At 42.5% G+C, this 21,443-nt stretch overlaps 1 protein-coding gene across 12 annotated transcripts in view; it reads right to left on the bottom strand.

The window, feature by feature from the left end:
• RBM6 (RNA binding motif protein 6) overlaps positions 1-21,443 on the bottom strand; it is a 139,779-nt gene that overhangs the window by 14,079 nt on the left and 104,257 nt on the right. For 6 of the 12 annotated variants that reach the window (XM_032289905.1, XM_032289894.1, XM_032289896.1 and 3 more), the window contains 9 exons: positions 15,002-15,076; positions 10,469-10,529; positions 5,568-5,840; positions 4,697-4,857; positions 3,493-3,590; positions 2,576-2,618; positions 2,353-2,434; positions 2,024-2,109; positions 1,473-1,619 (listed from right to left, as the gene is read on the bottom strand). In XM_032289905.1, coding sequence (XP_032145796.1) covers positions 1,473-1,619; positions 2,024-2,109; positions 2,353-2,434; positions 2,576-2,618; positions 3,493-3,590; positions 4,697-4,857; positions 5,568-5,840; positions 10,469-10,529; positions 15,002-15,067 — 1,017 coding nt within the window. In that variant the 5' untranslated portion in view covers positions 15,068-15,076. Of the gene's footprint in view, positions 1-1,472; positions 1,620-2,023; positions 2,110-2,352; positions 2,435-2,575; positions 2,619-3,492; positions 3,591-4,696; positions 4,858-5,567; positions 5,868-10,468; positions 10,530-15,001; positions 15,077-15,991; positions 16,159-21,443 lie in introns of all 12 variants that reach the window. The other 6 variants (XM_032289892.1, XM_032289895.1, XM_032289897.1 and 3 more) reach the window with 3 other exon arrangements.

Genomic DNA, 21,443 nt, shown 5'->3' with positions numbered 1-21,443 from the left:
AAACTAATATCAAGCTTACTGCAACCTCCACCTCTCAGGTTCAAGTGATTCTCCTGCCTCAGCCTCCCAAGTAGCTGGGACCATAGGTGTGCGCCACCATGCGTGGCTAATTTTTGTATTTTTAGTATAGACAGAGTTTCATCATTTTGGCCAGGCTGGTCTTGAACTCCTGACCTAAAGTGATCCACCTGCTTTGGCCTCTCAAAGTGCTGGAATTATAGGCATGAGCCACGCTGGCAGATTTTTTTTTTTTTTTTTTTTTTTTTTTTGAGACAAGGTCTGGTTCCATTGTCCATGCTCGAGTATAGTGGTGCACTCACAGCTCACTGCAATCTCCTGGGCTCTCAAGTAATCCACTTGCCTCAGTCTCCCAAGTAGCCTGGACTACAGGCATGTGCCATCACAGCCAGCTAATTTTTTTTGTATTTTTGGCCTGTCTTGGCCTCCCAAAGTGCTCAGATTATAGGCATGAACCCTGCCTAATAATTTGACTTTATATTAGATGTAAAAATGTTTATTATCTCTGATTCTGAAAATGTGCCATAAGGAAGCAATTTAAAAGAAGAAAATAAAATGCTAAATGCTACATATTATGACAGTGTAAGATTAGAAAGAGGTGAGCAAGGTGGGTCATGCCTGTAAGTGAAGCACTTTGAGAGAATGAGGCAGGAGGATTACTTAAGGCCAGAAGTTTGAGACCAGCCTGGCTAATCTAGTGAGATCCTGTCTCTACAAAAAAGCAAAAATTAGCTGGTCATGGTGGCTCATGCCTGTAGTCCCCATTACTTGGGAGGCTGAGGTGGGCAGATTGCTTAAGCACAGGAGTTTGAGGTTATAGCATGCTATGATCATGCCACTGCACTCTAACCTGGGAGACAGAGGAAGATCTTGTCTCGAAAAGAAAAGAAAGAAAAAGAAAACATTAGAAAGAGAAGACAAATAATGCAGGAGAGATGAAGACAATGAAGGTATAGTTATACTATGAATTTTTACCATGTAGGCATTAAAAACAATAGAGTATTATAGAACCATGGAAAAAATACTTACGACAAAAAGTGATTAAACAGTACCTCCTGCTATAATTACAACTAGTGAAATGTGTATAGAGTCAAACACTAAAAAGGGAATGCAGAAAAGTGAAAATGTGTGGAGCTGAGGTGTTAGGATTTGAGCTGGGTCACTTTGTTCTACCATCCATAGTTTCTTCCCATTTGTAAAAGAGAGAGTGTTAAAACAAACAAACAAACCAACCAACCAAAAAAAACAAAGAGAGAGTTGCTATGGGCTATAAGAAGTGAGTGAATTGACTACACCAGGTAATTTTTACCTGCCAAAACTAGGTAAAAATACTTATTGACAGAGTATTTTTAAAGTAACTGCATATTGCAAATCTAGATATCCTATGTTTATACCTCCTACGTTTTAATCTGTAATTATGTGGCAAAAGACAACAGATTAACAAGTCCTCTTACCCTTGTCACTCCTCTGTCTTTTTTCTCCTTGCCATCTCTTTTAGACATTTCCTTCTTACTACTTGACTTTCCTTGACTGGTGGGTTTTTTTTCCTTGATCTCTTCTTCCTCAGGTAATCCAGGATCCTGGGGCACATAGACTTCTTGCTGCGATACAGTTGGAAACAAATAAGTCTACAGAATGTTTCGGTTTCCCACCAATTTCAGGTCTAAGAAGCATAGTTCCCTTCTAGGGGAAGAAACAGCTCTTTTACTTACAAGGATGAGGTGAGTCCACATCAATCTAAAAACCCACTCGAGGGACCAGGAAACATTCAGACCACCCATTGTCCACTTTTTCAAGAGCAACACTGTTCTTACCTGTATTGCCACAAGGCACTGATTTTCCATATAAGCAATCAAGTTCTGTTTCCATAGATCTAAACTTTCCACTTTTCATGCAATGAGCATCCAGATAATCCAGGAAATAAAATCCTCAAAGTAGCAAATTATGGAAGCTTTTCTCAAAAGGATCATTGACAGAGTTTAAAAAAAAAAAGCCCAAAACTCACCTGGGTATTGGGGTCATAATAAGTTCCTGCCAAGGGGTCATAATAGTAGCCAGTAGCGGAATCATATATGTAGCAGTCAGATGATGCTAAACGTAACAAGATCAGAGCCAATGTTAGTCTCTGTCTGATGAAGCCCTTACTGGAGACTCATCAAGAACAACCCAAGAATTAGGGTGGCCAACACAAATAGGTGCATCTATAGATGTCTCTCTCTCTGGATGAGCACCCTCAGTCAACAGCAGATCTTGCCAACTGTGATCACAGATGTCAAGTAATGAGTAGCAAGTCAAGCAAAAGAGAGCAACAGAAATAAAACAAAGGTTACTTACACTGTTGTCCTTGTCGATTTGTATCTGAAGACCAGTCTGAATTTCTGCCACCTCCCCTCCTATCTCGGAAATATTTTTTACCCTATCATAGAAAGGCAAGTTAAAATTACAAAACTATCCAAGAGCCATTCACCTTAACAAGTCACCCACTGAAGAAAATCAAGATCACCCTTTCAGTCACCTGAGGATTTTAATACAGGATTCCCCACCTGTTACAGCCTACCTGATAGTAATGCATGTGGTCAGAATGGTCCCCAGAATCATTTCTGTAACAGATAACACAATTCTTAAGCCTGCTACCAAAAGGCACTTGACAAGTACCTAATCCTACAGTTCCTACTGAGAAATTCTCTATTCCCCATTTTGCAGGAAAGGAACCAACCTAGACAACAAGAAGGTTGGGCGGGGTCCAGATACTCCTGAAGGAAGGAGCAGCAAGACTCACAAAAAGCCAAGTACTGGAGCAAAAGAGCCATTAAGTGGAGTGTGCTAGAGCAAGATATGGCCCATATTGGTAAGCCTGTTTCTCTGATATGACCATTTCCAAGTTACCACTCCTGGGTCAAGATGAGTGAAGGAGTAAAGAAGAATTAGATTTCTCAGGGCTATGGCAATATGAACAAGGTCAGGGGAAGGAAAAGTCAGGACAGCATTTTACTAGGATTGCAAGGGGCAAGAATGTATTGAGATCTGTCTGCACATCCAAAACTGCACCACCATTTTTTTTTTATTAAGAGATGGGGTCTTGCTGTGTTGTCCAGGTTGGAGTACAGTGGTTATTCACAGGCATCATCACTGCACACTATGGCCTGGAACTCCTGGGCTCATGTAAATCCCCTGCCTCAGCCTCCTTAGTAGCTGGGAATACAAGTAGGTGCTATTGCACCAGGCCACTTGGGATCCAAAGATACCAGACAGGCAAAAGGGAAAGGACAAATGTACCTGGTATTATTCAAGAAAGAAGACAATTTAAGAGTCAGAACAGGTTAGGCTTCAGAAAAAGAAACTAATAAACACATAACTGAAGCAGTCTATGTTAGGAAAACATCATGCCTTACTATCTTTCCAGCCAGGAAAAGAAGTTTCCTCCCAAAAACACAAGTGGGGGCAGCACAAGAGATCCTCACCCTTTTGCCTTACCTTCGTTTTCCAGTGGCCAGGTTTACAGCCACCATCTTCCCATCAATACTAAATGGTGGATCAAGGTTCTGCAAGATCTTCACCACACGAAGAGCTTCCTATAGAACCAAAGACACACTTGAACCCAGAGACAGAAAAAGCCAGAATCCAAAGACAGAAAAATTCTCCTTTGAAAGAGAAATGAACATGAATTTTCCTTCTCAGAGGGTAAATTTACTACATTATATTCTGGTCAAAATTTTAACAGTAGGAGCATACTGGCAAAAACAGGCAACTTTTAATGAAGGACTGATTGGAATAGGAATCAGAATAGATAATAGATGTCAGTTCTGGCCGAAACTTCAGAAATTCAAATCCTCTTTTTTTTTTTTTTTTTTTTTTTTGAGATGGAGTTTCACTCTTGTTGCCCAGGCTGGAATGCAATGGTGCGATCTTAGCTCACTGCAACCTCCCTCCGCCTCCCAGGTTTAAGCAATTCTCCTGGTTCAAACTCCCAAGTAGCTGGGATTACAGGCATGTGTCACCACGCCCGGCTAATTTTGTATTTTTAGTAGAGATGGGGTTTCTCCATGTTGGTCAGGCTGGTCTCGAACTCCCAACCTCAGGTGATCCGCCCGCCTCAGCCTCCCAAAGTGCTGGGATTACAGGCGGAAGCCACCGCGCCCGGCCCTAAATCCTCTTCTTTTAGGCAGTAACTATCATCAATTAGATCCAGTTTACTAAGTTCCTTGTGACTTTTGAGCATGAAATCTAAGAAATACCAATGACTTTCATTATTATTTTTACCTTACTTCCATAGAAAAAGGTCCCACAACTAAAAATTTAAGCCACAGGGATCTATTAAATATTTTGAGGAAAAGGAGGAAATGTTTTATCATCAAATATAAAACCATCTGTGGCTGAACAAAGTAAATCAGAAAGTTCACCAAAATCTTGAAGGTTCAGTACTCAGATTCTTCACAAGCAAATAAGTTGGAAACAGTAAATGACATAAGACAAAAATGAACCTGGAAAACCACACAGGATTCTAATTTTTGAGGGCGGTCACCTTACCTGAATGAATGGTAAATCCAAAGGAGAGAGTAAGAGGGATTATGATACAAGGTAGCACACAAGAATTCAAATGATCAAGAAATCACTCAAACCTTCTTGAAGGTTCTTTAGCCATCTGTCCCTAGACCAATCCAAGGTAGAGGAAACTTACCGCATGGGAGTCAAGGTCAATAAAGCCATAGGTATGGCCCATAGGGCCTGTTCTGTTCTTGATGATACGAACGTTGGCAGTAGTAAGGCGAACATAGGGCTCCAGCACTTCCACTATCACCTCAGGTGGTGTGGAACGATAGATACGCTTTAGCATGATAGCTGAACCAACCATAAATGGGAGAAGAGCAACAAAAGGGAGAGAAAGAGAAATTTTTGAAGTTTCAGGAGTCTGTCATTTTTTACTACAGATGCTACTAGTAAGGCTGGTTCTGTAAAGAAATGCTCAACAAATAAATACTGAATAATTTTATTCACCAATACTTAAAAATCTAAAATCAGCTGGGCATGGTGGTTCACGAGGTCAGGAGTTTGAGACCAGCCTAACCCCATCTCTACTAAAAATACAAAAATTAGCAGGGTACAGTGGCAGATGCCTGTAATCCCAGCTACTTGCAAGGCTGAGGCAGGAGAGTCACTTGAACCCGAGGCAGGGGTTGCAGTGAGCCAAAATTGTGCCACTGCACTCTAACCTGAGCAACAGAGGCAGAGGCTGCAGTGAGGCAAAATTGTGCCACTGCATTCTAACCTGAGCAACAGGGCGAGACTTAATCTCAAAATTTAAAAAAAAAAAAAAAAAAAAAAAAAAAAATTAAATCATGCCTTACTGCATTCATATGGCAATTTACTATTTGAAGGGCATAGCTTTAAGGAGTATAGTAAGGTCCACAGAAAGCAATGGCTTCTGTCATCAGGCCATGCACAAATCTCTTAGGGTACTGGAAAGCAGACAGCTCCCAGACACAACATTGGCCATCTATGCCCCATCTGTGATGGTCACAGTCTGGTACGTGCCCTGACAAACCACTTACTTTTGCTTTCTCCATCCTGGCGTGTCTCTCCAGACCATGACTCTTTCTCTCGGTCTCTTCGGAAAGTTGGCCCTTCCCTTCGAGGAGGCAGATACCTTTCTGCTTCTCTCTTTTGATGTCCTAAGCGGGACTCTTGTCCTTCTTCCCTCTTCCTGGGTTCAGGTTCCTTATCAGCAGGTTTTAGGGGCTGGTTGGCTTGTTTTTCCAATGGTGCTGGTATAGATGTTTTCTGGGGCTGAGGGTAGGTTATTAATTCTTGCTTGGCTTCTGTCACTAGTGGAACAGAAACAAAGAGAATCCCTAGAAGGCTTTATAAAAAACAACAACAACAAAAACACTACTACTGTAATTTCTTCTTACCTGCCAGCAAATACTCATATTAGAATGCCTTTTTTTTTTTTTGGGGGGGGGGGAGATGGAGTTTTGCTCTTGTTGCCTAGGCTGGAGAGCAATGGCATGATCTTGGCTCACTGCAACCTCTGCCTCCCGATTTCAAGCGATTCTCCTGCCTCAGCCTCCCAAATAGCTGGGATTATAGGGACCCGCCACCACACCCGGCTAATTTTTTTGTATTTTTTGTAGAGATGGGGTTTCACTATGTTGGCCAGGCTGGTCTCGAACTCATGACTTCAGGTGATCCACCTGCCTCGGCCTCCCAGAGTGCTGGGATTACAAGCATGAGCCAACACCCTCAGCCTGGAATGCTTTTTTTTTTTTCTTTTTTTTTTTCAGACGGAGTTTCGCTCTTGTTACCCAGGCTGGAGTGCAATGGCGCGATCTTGGCTCACCGCAACCTCCGCCTCCTGGGTTCAGGCAATTCTCCTGCCTCAGCCTCCCGAGTAGCTGGGATTACAGGCACGCGCCACCATGCCCAGCTAATTTTTTGTATTTTTAGTAGAGACGGGGTTTCACCATGTTGACCAGGATGGTCTCGATCTCTTGACCTCGTGATCCACCCGCCTCGGCCTCCCAAAGTGCTGGGATTACAGGTTTGAGCCACCGCGCCCGGCCTGGAATGCTTTTAATATTGTCTCAGAAATACCTAATAAAAAGTCCTCTGACAGTTCCTGGCAAAAGATTTTAAGCGAAGCTGAGACAAGGCATGAAACAGTCCACAGAAGACTCTATCCAAGCATTTTAAAAATGTAATCTTATGAAATCTCTATCACCTACCAAACATTTAAATATAATGAATAATACCCTGAACCTGACTATTATAATCAATGATAAATTCTGGGGACAAAATTACCGAATGTATGGCCCTTACTAAAGGTTTGGTAGAGCTGCGCGTGGCGGCTCACTCCTGTAATCCTAGCACTTTGGGAGGCTGAGGCAGGCGGATCACGAGGTCAGTAGTTTGATATCAGTCTGACCAACATGGTGAAACCCCATCTCTACTCAAAATACAAAATTAGCCAGGCTTGGTGGCAGGCACCTGTAATCCCAGTTACTCGGGAGGCTGAGGCAGGAGAATTGCTTGAAACCAGAAGGCAGAGGTTGCAGTGAGCCGAGATCATGCCACTGCACTCCAGCCTGGGCAACAAGAGGGAAACTTTGTCTTAAAAAAAAAAAAAAGAAAAAGAAAAAAGGCCGGGCGCGGTGGCTCAAGCCTGTAATCCCAGCACTTTGGGAGGCTGAGGCGGGTGGATCATGAGGTCAAGAGATCGAGACCATCCTGGTCAACATGGTGAAACCCCGTCTCTACTAAAAATACAAAAAAACATTAGCTGGGCATGGTGGCACGTGCCTGTAATCCCAGCTACTCGGGAGGCTGAGGCAGGAGAATTGCCTGAACCCAGGAGGCGGAGGTTGCGGTGAGCCGAGATCGTGCCATTGCACTCCAGCCTGGGTAACAAGAGCGAAAACTCCGTCTCAAAAAAAAAAAAAAAAAATGTAAAAAAAGTTTGGTAGAAACACATATCCCAAACACACGTCTAGAAGCCTTGTTTCTTCCAGTGTTATAGTACTCAAACAATTACTCAAATCCTGTAAGACCACAGGCCCTCCTTCTCCAGTGAAGCTAGGAACAGACCTATCTGCAAGTAGCTGATTTACATACAAATAAGCATAATGGGCAGATGTCCTTCAAAATATAAATAATTTATTTCAAATGTTCTACTACAGCAGGATAATTTGTCTTTATAGTTTGTTTTATAATTAGGAGCACATTCTTGTAATTAATTCATTCTTGGAGGGTTCATTAGAAATCATGTGGCTCAAAAAGAGATTATATGAGAGCAATATAGAGATTCTATAATAGTAGTGATAGGTTTCCAGATTAAAGTTGTCTCTTGTTAGTGGTAAGGTGTCCACTGGTTTTCATAAACCATCTATTCATTTGTTAGAATAGCTATGAAAAAGTCTTTCTTGTTGGAGGGGTGGAGGAACACAAGTTTGCCTAACCTAAAGTGACCCAACAAGCAAAAATCTCAGTTGTTCATCCCCCTTCCCACATTTTGGTTTGGTCTTGAGAGCATACAGAGCCTTTCCCTAAAGATTTTCAGAACACCTGCCTTTCAGTCTTCACCAGAGTAAAATCTCCACAACAGGTCAAAAGCCCAGCTAAGAAATTCCTCGTAGGGACATTAAATTCTAACCTTGGAACAAATAGAAGGCTACCTGAATCCTTGCACTGAACTATATTTTATGGTCATGCTGTGGCTTTCCTTAAGGGATGACTATAGGATTGTTGTTACAGATGCATGTGACTGACTCTTTAAGGTTGCCTACCTAAAATTTCTCTAAAAAATTTTACATTAAAGTTAAGTACTTGAAAGCTGATAGTTTCATTCCTGAAAAATAATAGCATGTTCCCCAAATCCTGATTATTTTCTCATATATATATATATTTTGAGAGAGACTTTCACTCTGTTGTTCAGGCTGGAGTGCAGTGGTACGATCTCGGCTCACTGCAATCTCCGCCTCCTGGGTTCAAGCGATTCTCCTGCCTCAGCCTCCCGAGTAGCTGGAACTATAGGCACATGCGACCACATCCGGCTAATTTTTATTTGTAGTAGAGACGGGGTTTCACCATTTTTGCCAGGCTGGTCTTGAACTCTCGGCCTCAGGTGATCCACCCGTCTAAGCCTCCCAAAGTGCTGGGATTACAGGCATGAGCCACCACGCCTGGCCTCTAATTTATAATTTTACTGTTATTTTAACAGATGCTTTTCTCTTGAAAATCCTGAAATGCTTACACGGTGTAAATGAGAAAACAATAGAGCAAATGATTCCCAATAACTTCAAATAAGTGGAGGTGGAAGAAAGATTTGCCACATAGACTGATGTCATAAAGACTCTTTTCCAACCTAACATCCTTAATCCTTAAATGTATTCCAAATAAAAATATACTGACCTAAGACCGGGCGCGGTGGCTCACGCTTGTAATCCCAGCACTTTGGGAGGCCGAGGCGGGTGGATCACGAGGTCAAGAGATCAAGACCATCCTGGTCAACATGGTGAAACCCCGTCTCTACTAAAAATACAAAAATTAGCTGGGCATGGTGGCGCACGCCTGTAGTCCCAGCTACTCGGGAGGCTGAGGCAGGAGAATTGCTTGAACCCAGGAGGCGGAGGTTGCGGTGAGCCGAGATCGCGCCATTGCACTCCAGCCTGGCTAACAAGAGCGAAACTCCGTCTCAAAAAAAAAAAAAAAAAAAAAAAAAAAAAAAAATATATATATATATATATATATATATATATATACACATATATATATATATACTGACCTCTGTTCAGCTGCCCACTTACCCACTTTAGCCTAGGAGCCCACAACCCTATCTCTTTCCTCTGGTGAAACTGACATCTGAAATCATTTACTAACAGATCAGGTTAAGTTGGGCATCTAATGGCAATACATATACATATATATATATATATATATATATATATATATATATTTTTTTTTTTTTTTTTTCCTCACTCTGTTGCCTAGGCCTGAGTGCAGTGGCATGATTTTGGCCCACTACAACCTCTGACTCCTGGGTTCAAGTGATTCTCGTGCCTCAGCCTCCAGAGTAGCTGGGATTACAAGCATGTGCCACCACACCTGGCTAATTTTTGTAATTTTGGTAGAGACAGGACTTTGGCATGTTGGACAGGTGGTCTCGAACTCTTGACTTCAGGTGATCCACCTGCCTCGGCCTCCCAAAGTGATGAGATTACAGGCATTAGCCACTGTGCCCAGCCCAAACTCCACTTTTAAAAGGTTTGTAGGCCAGGTGCAGTGGCTCATGCCTGTAATCCTAGCACTTTGCGAGGGTGAGGTAGTCAGATCATGAATTAGGAGTTCAAGACCACCCTGACCAACATGGTGAAACCACATCTCTACTAAAAATACAAAAATATTAGCTGGGCATGGTGGCATGTGCCTGTAATCCCAGCTACTCATGAGGCTGAGGCAGGGGAATTGCTTGAACCTGGGAGGCAGAGGTTACAATGAGCCAAGACCGTGCCGCTACAATCCAGCCTGGGTGACAAAGCGAGACTCTGTCTGGGGGGAAAAAAAAAAAAAAAAAAAGGATTTGTAGATCAACTTGGATTTAGGGATGATAATTCTTTAAAGCCAAGGAAAGCATGAAATTTGTTTTGCTCACCAGGCACAGTGGCTCACGCCTGTAATCCCAGGACTTTGGGAGGTGGAGGTGAGTGGATCATGAGGTCAAGAAATTGAGACCATCCAGGCCAACATGGTGAAACCCTGTTTCTACTAGAAATACAAAAATCAGCTGGGTGTGGTGGTGTGTGCTTGTAGTCCCAGCTACTCAGGAAGCTAAGGCAGGAGAATCACTTGAAGCCAGGATAGACTGGCAACAGAGCGAGACTCCGTCTCAAAAAAAAAATTAAAAAATTTGTTTTGCTCAATGCACAAGATAAAAACTGCTACCACTTCTGCCACTCACCTTCCCTTGGGTTCTTGCAGAATGAACAGGAAGATCGGTGCCCACCAACGCTTGCCTTACACTGGAAGGAAGGAGGAAATAATTGAATTTGACAGAAAACATTTTTAAAAACCTATGTACATCTAACAAAGTAAAACCTCCTAAAAATGAAAGAAGCCATATCCCAGATCCACTCAAAGCTTAAAAAAAGAAACTGATATTCCCCACTGATCAGATCTGGCAGACAGGATCTGATGAGCTACTGTTTGCGAGCTACCTTCTAACAGGCACCTGGGACTTTGGTGCAGCCCAAATGCTTTTGCCCTGGATAAAGATTACTATAGGAAATATGCCTAGAAAACTACTGTTAAATGGTTTATAGAATATTATTATCCCAAGGCCATTTACAGTCTGCACCCAAAACCTGGGCCTGAATTGGTTGTGAGATCCTCATTCACAGTTGGCTAGAACTGACAAGAATTCAATTATCAACTCCTTTTTAATTTTTTATTATTATTATTTTTTTATAGAGACACGGTTTCACTTGTTGGCCAGGCTGGTCTTGAACTCCTGATTTCATGATCCACTTGCCTCAGCCTCCCAAAGTGCTGGGATTACAGGTGTGAGCCACTGCACCCGGCCATCAACTCCTTTCTTAAACACTAATAATGAGGCATGAGGTAGGAGGAAGAGATGCAGGTTATGTCTCTGGCAGCTATCTAAAAGATACTGAAAGGGAACATTCACTAGCCCAGAATAAGGGAAGAGACAATCTTTAAAATTTTTTTTAAATTTTGGAGAGAGTCTCGCTGTTGCCAAGGCTGGAGTACAGTGTGGTGCGTGATCACGGCTCACTGCAATCTCTGCCTCCCAGGTTCAAGTAATTCTCCTGCCTCAGCCTCCCGAGTAGCTGGGACTAAAGGCACACGCTGCCATACCTGGCTAATTTTTTGTATTTTAGTAGAGACAGGGTTTCACCATGTTGCCCAGGCTGGTCTCTAACTCCTGAGCTCAGGCAATCCACCCGCCTCAGTCTCCCAAAATGCTGGGATTAGAGGCATGAGCCACCATGCCCAGCTGGGAAGAGATTTTTAATGTGAATATAATTATTCTTGCCTGCACATGTGAACAAATAGTCAAGCACACTGCTCAACCCTGAAACTTTGAACTTTTGCTACTGACCTTCCAAATGCCACGAGGGACAGAAACTTGGCTGGTGGGAAACCAGAGTAAGAACCATGGAGTCGAGGAGAAAACAATAACAACAGTAGCAGTGGCTAATTTTTTTTTTGAGACGGAGTTTTGCTCGTTTCCCAGGCTGGAGTGCAATGGCATGAACTTGGCTCACCAGAACCTCCACTTCCCAGGTTCGAGTGATTCTCCTGTCTCAGCCTCCCGAGTAGCCGGGATTACAGGCATGCACCACCACGCCTGGTTAATTTTGTATTTTTAGTAGAGGCGGGGTTTCTCCATGTTCGTCAGGCTGGTCTCAAACTCCTGACCTCAGGTGATCTGGCCACCTCTCAGCCTCCCAAAGTGCTGGGATTACAGGCGTGAGCCACCGCACATGGCCAGTAGTGGCTAATTCTTAAATAGCACATACCATGTATCTGGTCTACTATATATGTCATCACTTATTGATCCTGGCAACCCCAATTAACTCCATGAAAATGGGTACTACTATCTCCTCATTTTGTAGATGAGGAAACTGAGGCCTAGAAAGGTTAAATCACTTGAATAAGATCACTATAATCAGTTATTTCATTGTTCCCTTCACTATAAGCCGATTACACACAAATACACACATACCCTCCCCACTACCAAAGGCTGTCATGCCTCCCTATAGGGCGAGTACACTTCCTTTCTCCATTGTCATCCTTGGCCATGTGTCTTCTTTGCTTTCGCCAATAGAACGTGAGTCAACATGACCTACACCAGGTCTAAGAAAAGCTTTAGAAGCCAATGCTTGTATGAATGAACTTCTCCCTTAGCCAGAAGAACACTGTCCCATATTGAGACTGTTTCTTCTGCCTGGGTGCTGGGATGAGAAACCATGTGGAACAGAACTGTAGCAAACAACCCATAGTCCCTGACATGTAATGTGAGTGAAGAATATGTTTATTGTTTTAAGCCACTGGGATTTGAGGGTTGTTACCACAGGAGAGCTGCTATAGTAACTACTGCTGTGTGTAAACATATAGATCAACAGAATAAAACTGAGAATCTAGAAATAAACCTATAGATTATGGTCAACTGATTTTTGATAATGGGGAAAGTGCCTATGGGGAAAGAATAGTCTCTCAACAAATGGTGCTGGGACAACTGAATATCTACATGTGAATGAATGAAGTGTGTGACACTTCAGCTAGTGAGTGGCGCAATTAGGATCCTAACCTTAGTAGGTATAATTTAAATACCATAAAACAGGTCTGGCATGATGGCATATGCCTGTAATCCTAGCACTTTGGGAGGCCAAGGCGGTTGGATCATTTGAAGCCAGGAGTTCAACACCAGCACGGCTGACATGGAGAAACCCCATCTCGCTACTCAGGAGGCTGAGACATGAGAATTGCTTGAACCCAGGAGGTGGAGGTGGAGGTGGAGGTGGAGGTGAAGGTTGTAGTGAGCCAAGATTGTGCCACTGCACTCCATCCTGGGTGACAAAGCAAGACTCTGTCTTAAAAACAAAAACAAAACCCATAAAACTTACCTATTTTACATGTACGAGTCAACGATTTTTAGTAAATGTATAGCGCAACCATCACCACCATCTAATTTTGAAACATTTTCATCACCCCAAAGGAAATCTAGTGAAGTCACCTCCCATTCTTACCCCTAGGGACATGGAATTGTGCAATGTATGCTTTTTTGTGTCTGGCATAGTAGTTTCAAGGTTCATCTGGGTTGTAACATGATTCAGTATTTCATTCCTTTTCACTGTCAAAAACCATTTCATTGTATGGATATGCTAATTTTGTTCATCCATTCATCAGCTAATGGACATTTTAGTTATTTCCATTTTTTGGCTATTATAAATAATACCACTGTTAACATTTGTTTTAATTACTTAATAGGTATATAATAAACTTAAAAAAAAATTTTTTTTTTTTGCAACAAAGTCTTCCTCTGTCACCCAGGCTGGAATACTGAAGTACAGTGGCACTATCATGGGTCACTGCTGCCTCGAGCTCCTGGACTCAGGTGATCCTCCCACCTCAGCCTCCTGAGTAGCAAGGACTACAGGCAATGCACCACCACAGAGATGGGTTTTGCCATGTTGGTCTCAAACTCCTGGGCTCAAGTGATCTGCCCACCTCTGCTTCCCAAAGTGTTGGGATTATAGTCACGAGCCACACCTGGCTGACCTTAACACACTCTCTCTCTCTTTTTTTTAAAAAAGGATACTCTCAAGAAAGTGAAAGTTAACACATAGAAAATATTTACAAATCATATGTCTGAAAAGGGATTAATATCCAGAAAATATAAAGTACTCTTACAACTCAACAAAAAGACACAGAAACCACTTCCAAAGGGCAAAGCACTTGGTTGAACATTTCTCAAAAAGAGATATACAAATGGCCAATGAACACATGAAAAGATCCTCAAAGTCATTGGGGAAATGCAAATCAAAACCACAATGAGATATTTTTCATACCCACTAAGATGGCTATTATCAAAAAAAGGAAAAATAATAAATGTTGGCAAGGAGGGGGAGAAAGAAGCCCTTACATATTGGTGATAGGAATATAAAATAGTGCAGCTGTGGTCTATGAAAAAGTTTGCTAATAATAATAATAAAAGGAAAACAGTTTGGTGGTTCCTCAAAGAGTTAAATATAAAAGTACCATATAACCCAGCAATTCCACTCCTGGATACATACCCCCAAATAATTGAAAACAGCTGTTCAAACAAAAACTAGCACACAAAGGTTCTATCATTCACCAAAGTCAAGAGGCAGATACAACCCAAATGTCCATCAACTAATGAACAAAATGTGATATATCTATATTATTTAGCCATAAAAAGAAACGAGGTACTGATAAATACTACAACACACGTGGACTCTGAAAACATGCTAGTGAAAGGCCAACAACACAAAAGGTTACATATTTTAATTTCATTTATATGAAATATCCAGAACAGGCAAATCCATGGAGATAGAAAAAATATCCAAAAAATGTACAACTCCCACAGAACTAGTCTCTCCAAACCTACTTTTCCAAATAAGAATTCCTTTATGACCACCCTCAGGAGAGATGAGAAAACAGTATATGTCAAGGAACTGTTATTTTTATAACTGACAGAAATCATGGCACATGTCCTTGAGAAAGTATCTCCAATTGCAGGTCCAGAACCCTCTATGGTCAGATGTAGCAGCTGGGAAGGAGAAATTATGAATGACCTTGCCTTGACCTCTTCCTGTTTAACTGAATTGAGCTGAGGAAGAAGAGCTTTGTCCTTGGGAATGCATGTTAGCAGGCAGCCTTCCTAGAGATATGGAGGAGGTGTTATTCCGGATGCTTACTTCTAAAGAAAGGAATTCTTGGTACTTACTCGTTTGCAGTACCAAAAATCCAGGCTTGGTACATACTCGAGGGTAACTTCTTTGTCTTGGATCATTAGAGTTCCCTGTAAAGACAAAGACAGAAACCATCAACATCAACCCTTGAAGAAATAGATAAGAGATGGAAAGGCACAGAGAGCCTTTCCAATCCCCAAGCTGAAACATTTTTATAAAGAGTGAGCTTATTCACTGGTGAAAGGAAATGGCTGTTTTAAGCCACAGACCTGGGGCAGTGTTGCAGAGCAAGCTTAAGGGAGTGCAAGGGAAGGGGAGTGCGAGAAGGTGAAATCAGTCTTCAGCCTTGGTTCTTGTAGATTAGGTGCTGTTCTTGGGCAGGCTATGCCCAGTCTACTTGTCCAGAGGTCAGGTGCACTCTCTTGAGTCCCGGCAAGTCCCCCACTTAGCTCAGGAGCTAGCACACTATCAAGAAGCAAACTCTTCCTTCTGCACAGAGGCAGAGGAGCCCTCTTCTTTTCCATGGCTAACTCACATCTCCTTGGAAAGGTAGTAAGGGCTATAACTTTGGTGCCGAAAATTTCCTTTCAAACACTGGCTGTATGGCAAAAGCACCAGGACAAAGACATACAACACAGAAGACAGGAAGAAAGGAGGAAGGTGAAAGCTTCACAGCAAAGTTACATCCTTAGAGCAGGAAACTGAATGGCTGGTGGGAGCAACAGCGGTGGTGGCAGTATCACTCTGGCTTGGAGCTTACAGAGTGAGCTAGCCCTGCAATCTGAGAAGCAACCATTGGCAAGTAAGCCTTTGGGAAAGTCTGGCACAGGAACGGGTGGGAAAAGGGGCTCAACAAGCCTGTTAAGGAGCTCCCTTCTCTCTCCATTTTGGACAAATCATAAATTCTATTGCACATTAAAGTTTCATTTAATAAACACTAGCCAGCAAATAATGTGTTGATGCAGGGGAAAAAAAAATCTGCCTACTGACAAGGGACCCTCACCCACACTTGAAAGTGAACTAACCGAGAATGCGACTCTGGAACTAGCCCCTGCGCTGTGTTCATTCTCCGCCCTCTAGGGTCCTCTGTGTCTCCTCAGACAGGGCTCTGAGTTATACAAGCCATTTCTTTGCAATTGGACCTCAGTTTCTTGCTTGAATCCATACATCTGTCAAATAATGCTTTACCTCTCTGCTTTTCACATCAAAAAAGTCAAGAGAAATACATAGGATAAAATTATTGTCTTGTCAAAACCAAGGGAAAACTGCCTGTCTACCTAGGTCTTACTTAGCATCTGGTCTCTGAGAAACTATTTCCTGGCTTGTTTTCAAGGCTAAGGACAATGATAATAAAAATTGCTTGTATTTATTATGCACGTACTCAGAGCCAGAAACCACTAAGTACATTATCTTATTTAATCCTCTAAATGATCCAATGAAGTAATCTTTTTTTTTTTTTTTTTTTTTTTGAGACGGAGTTTCGCTCTTGTTACCCAGGCTGGAGTGCAATGGCGCGATCTCGGCTCACCGCAACCTCCGCCTCCCAGGTTCAGGCAATTCTCCTGCCCCAGCCTCCTGAGTCGCTGGGATTACAGGCACGCAACACCATGCCCAGCTAATTTTTTGTATTTTTAGTAGAGACGGGGTTTCACCATGTTGGCCAGGACGGTCTCGATCTCTTGACCTCGTGATCCACCCGCCTCGGCCTCCCACAGTGCTGGGATTACAGGCTTGAGCCACCGCGCCCGGCCTGAAGTAATCTTATCTCCACTTTACAGATGAGGATATATGTTCAGAGCAGTGGGGTCACCCAGGTGGTGAAGGGCACAGCTGGGCTGTAGAGAAGGAATCTCGTTTCATTTCTCTCTCTCTCTTTCTTTTTTTCTTTTTCCTGAGGGATCTCGTTTCATTCACCAGCTTCTGCTCACTATTAGGGACAGGCAGTCTAGCCTTAGGGACCAATCAGAAAAAAGACAGGCTCTGTAGGCAGGGAAGGATCCAGGAAGGACCACTCTATCAAGCTCTACCAATTCAGGTCGGTCAAGATGAATCCCTTCTTCTTTATTATTTTTTTCCAGAGTCTCGCTCTGTTGCCCAGGCTGGAGTGCAGTAGTGCAATCTCAGCTCACCACAACCTCCGCATCCCAGGTTCAAGTGATTTTCCTGCCTCAGCCTTCTGAGCTGGGACTACAGGCATGTGCCACGATGCCGAGTTAATTTTTGTATTTTTCGTACAGACGGGGTTTTACTATGTTGGCCAGGCTGGTCTCGAAGTCCTGACCTTGTGATCCGCCTGCTTCAGCCTCCCGAAGTGCTGGGACTACAGACATGAGCCACCACACCCGGCCTAAGATGAACCCCTTCTAAGCCCAGAGACAGTATATAACACCTTTAAGAGCATGGATTCTGGGCTGAGTTCCCTAAATTTGAATCTTGCCTCTACTCCATGACCTTCAGCAAGGTCCTTAATTTTGTGCTTCCATTTCCTCATCTGTAAAGTAGGGACAACAGTATCTACTTCTTGGGGTGCTTGTGAAGATTAAGTAAATTCATACATGTAAAGAGCTTAGCAGAGAATATAGTGAGGGCTCAAGAAATGTTGATCATTATAAGCCCTAGGCACCAAAAAAGACCAGCATCAGCAGGTGGCAGTCAAATAGTCACTCATTTCACCCTGCTTGCTTGCTAGGTAGAAGTAGTTCATCATCTATTTTAATCTCCTGAAAGACTAAGCTTTCATAGAGAATCGTCACTACACACCAGAAACTATATACGACAGTACTTTCTGTTATCAAATTCCTGGTCCAGGCCTTCGAGTTTGCTTAATCTTGCTGGCCTTTTATTTACTATCAGCACCAAAGAGTATCTGGTACCAAAAAGGAGCTTAGTAAGCTCTTGTTGAATGAATGAAATACTGAATAGAGCCAACTATCCCTGGGGGACCTGGTGCTTGGTACACAGTGGCTCTGGAGGGAGATACTGCTGTTACAGCATACATTTATATACCTCATCCATAAAACATGTGGGTTGTCATTTGAACAGTGAACAGCAGCCACCAGAATAAGGCACTACTGTCAATCTCAGTCACCTGCAAATTCTGATTTAATCACTTGGAGGCATTAATGGATTCAGGTATTTCTAAGGCACCTTATACGCCACAGACAACAAAAATGTTCCAGTAGCTGTGAATGACCTTTTGTTGAGGGTAGGTAATTCCCCTTGCCAGGAGTCCCTATCAGCATGTCAACTTGGAGATTACTTTTACATCATGTGTTACAAAGGCAATGATTTCTTATTCTCACAGACTCAGGCAAACCCTTTTCTAAACCTGCACATGGTTAGACATAAGCTAAAGAATGTGAAATGGTTCTAACATCACTGTTGATGGGTAGCCAATTTTTTTCTCTCTTAAAAAAATTACTATTTTTTCAAAACCAAAAATGGTCAATATAGCTGATTATTTAATAAGAATAGGTAGTCACAGGACAAACCTGTCTGAGAACAATTTATGATTTGATTCCCCAGCTGCTATCATATGCAGGCAACTCATATATACCAAGCATAGGTATGACATACATACATACACTGCACCCCTCCCCATTGCTGCCTTTCTCTGTATTTGACAAAACAGAGACTTGTCAGTATCTCCTAGGGAAGTAACCTGTAGGGAGTTAGATTAATGAATGGGTAGGATGATGCAATCACCTTCAGCGGATGTCCATTCTTAATCTATTATCTATTAGAGTATTTTCATACATTAGAATTTTTATTCATCATTTGATTTATTGAGTTGTTAAGCTTCTCAAGCAAAGGTATCATGAAGGCCTTGTGTCTGATGAACTAGGTCTGGCTGCTGAAGAGGTACCACATAGGCCAGGCACAGTGGCTCATGCCTATATTCCTAGCACTTTGGGAGGCTGAGGTGGGTGGACTGCCTGAGCTCAGGAGTTCGATACCAGCTTGGGCAACACAGTAAAACCCGTCTCATCTAAAATACAAAAAATCATCCGGGCATAGCAGCATGCAACTGTAGTCCCAGTTACTCGGGAGGCTGAGGCAGGAGAATTGCTAGAACCCAGGAGGCGGAGATTGCAGTGGGCCAAGATTGTGCCATTGCACTTCAGCCTGGGCAACAGAAGGAGACTCTGTCGCTTAAATAAAAAAAGTAAAAAAAAAAAAAAGAGGTGTGTGTGTATATATATATAGAGAGAGAGAGAGAGGGAGAGAGAGAGAGAGATCTATATATCTCTCTTTTTTGAGACAGGGTCTTACTCTGCACCCAGGCTATAGTGCATAGTGCAGTGGCATGATCTTGGCTCACTGCAACCTCCGCCTCCTCAGTTCAAGTGATTCTGTCTCTGCCTCCCAAGTACCTGGGATTACAGGTGTGCTCCACGACGCTGGCTAATTTTTATATTTTTAGTAGAGATGGGGTTTCGCCATGTTGGCCAGGCTTGTCTCAAACTCCTGGCCTCAAGTGATCCGCCTGTCTCGGCGTCCCAAATTGCTGGGATTACAGGCATGAGCCACTGCACCCAGCTAAGAGGTATATATCTGAAAGTAAAACCAAACACATCTCTTCCTTTCTCAGCAGTGTTAGATTAGCTTAAATGAGACTAAAACCTGCTAAAATCCTCTCCAGCCATCACCTGGCAAAGTGACACACAGGTATTACGAAGTACATTTCAAGAAGTCTTACTGTGAAGCTGCAAACAGCCAGATATTTGCACTCCAGAATGGCAAAGCATGTCCTTATTCTCCACCTAAAGACACTACAGAGGAACAAACTCTGGGTCTGGAGGGCTGCTGATGGAAATCTACATTCCCATTTCCTTTTTCATCAGCTGCTCTTAGAGACGTCATGATCTCATTTTCTGACTGCCTATGCGACGGACTAGGGTCAGAGTGTTGAGACTCTACCATATGCTCCCATTTTGTTGGCTCATAACCAATCCTCAAGGATTTTTTATTTTTATTTTTTATTTATTTATTTTTTAGATAGGGTCCCTCTTCTTGTTGCCCAGGTTGCCAGTCTAGAGAACAGTGGTGCAATCATGACTCTGCAGCCTTGACTTCCCAGGCTCAAGCAATCCTCCTGCCTTAACGTCCCTGAGTAGCTGAGACCACAGGTGCATGCCACCATGCCTGGCTAATTTTTAAAATTTTTGTAGAGATGGGAGTCTCACTATGTTGCCTAGGCTGGTCTCAAACTCCTGAGCTCAAGTGATCCTCTGGCCTTGGCCTCCAAAAGTGCTGAGATTATAGGCATGAGTCATCATGCCCAGCCTCAAGGATTCTTAAGGTACTGAGAGGTACAATAGAAAATGGAGAGAAAAAAACATTTCTGGCCAGCTGCTTTGCATCTTTGTTAAAGATCTTCAACGCCAGCTCTGTTGTAGCTTTACTTTATACTGAGAAAATGACTGCTGTGTGATCTTTCCATTATAGTACAGAAAGAAACAGACAAGATCAAAAAAGGCAGGGAAAAAGTATAGGAACTTTGTGAATACAACTCACATTGAAAGACTGGCAATCATTCTTCATTGTTTTGTGTTTCTTCTAAATACAGTATGGGGCTATCAGGTTATTGGTGGCTGAGAACTGGTACTGTTTATCAGAGATAGTGTATCTTTATTCACAAAGCAATTTACAGTTTACAAAGGCATTCTTCACAATGTCATCTCATTAGATTCTCACAAGTAGGGCATATGGACAGCTGAGATACATGGAGTAGTCCGCCCAAGAATACAGAGCTAATTAGCAACACATATAGTACTAAAAGTCAGGTTTTCTTTTCGCCATATTGTCTGTTTTTAAATTCCAGAAAGTCGGTCAATTCAACACACTTCCCACTTCAAAGAGGTGGCTTCTGATGAAAAGATATACACTGTAGAGTCTAAAGAAGTTTGCAGGAAACGGACTCACAGGGAGTTTTTAGAGAGACTGCCACAAAGCCCTTGTTTCTTCATAGTACTGCCAATCCCCCAAACTGGCCTGCTTAAGGTGGGCTTTCTGTTCTTAAAACACCTACAACTGCTTTCGGTGCTGTGCCTAAGATAAAGAGGGCTTAGTAAATGGCTGCTACCAGGAGTTTCAAGAACCATGACAGTCAAATGAACCTGTAGAAAGAGCAAAGCCAAAGGAACAAAAGTAACAAGTTTAAAACAGATGTGTCATTTCTCTTAGTATAAAAGATTACTTTTTATAGAAATCCTTTGTAAAGCAGTCAGGCTCATTTTCTTTATGGTACGAGGCTATGTTACAGTTCGAATATTTTATAAAACCCACTATTCCCAAAGGCCAAAGCAAAATGAGACAGAAGATGGAAGAAGGGGATGAAGGGAGAAATAAAGCACAGAGGCTAAAGGAAGTACAAAGAATGGCAACTCTACAGCTCTGCCTGTTGACCTTCTCCATGTCCTCTATTCTTACCCAACAGGATCTGAGCTGCACTTTGAGCATCCAGGAGATAAGACC

Source organism: Sapajus apella, unplaced genomic scaffold, assembly GCF_009761245.1.
Source record: "Sapajus apella isolate SASKATOON/1434 unplaced genomic scaffold, GSC_monkey_1.0 scaffold23, whole genome shotgun sequence".
Taxonomy (NCBI): domain Eukaryota; kingdom Metazoa; phylum Chordata; class Mammalia; order Primates; family Cebidae; genus Sapajus; species Sapajus apella.
This window is presented reverse-complemented; position numbering and strand designations above follow the sequence as displayed.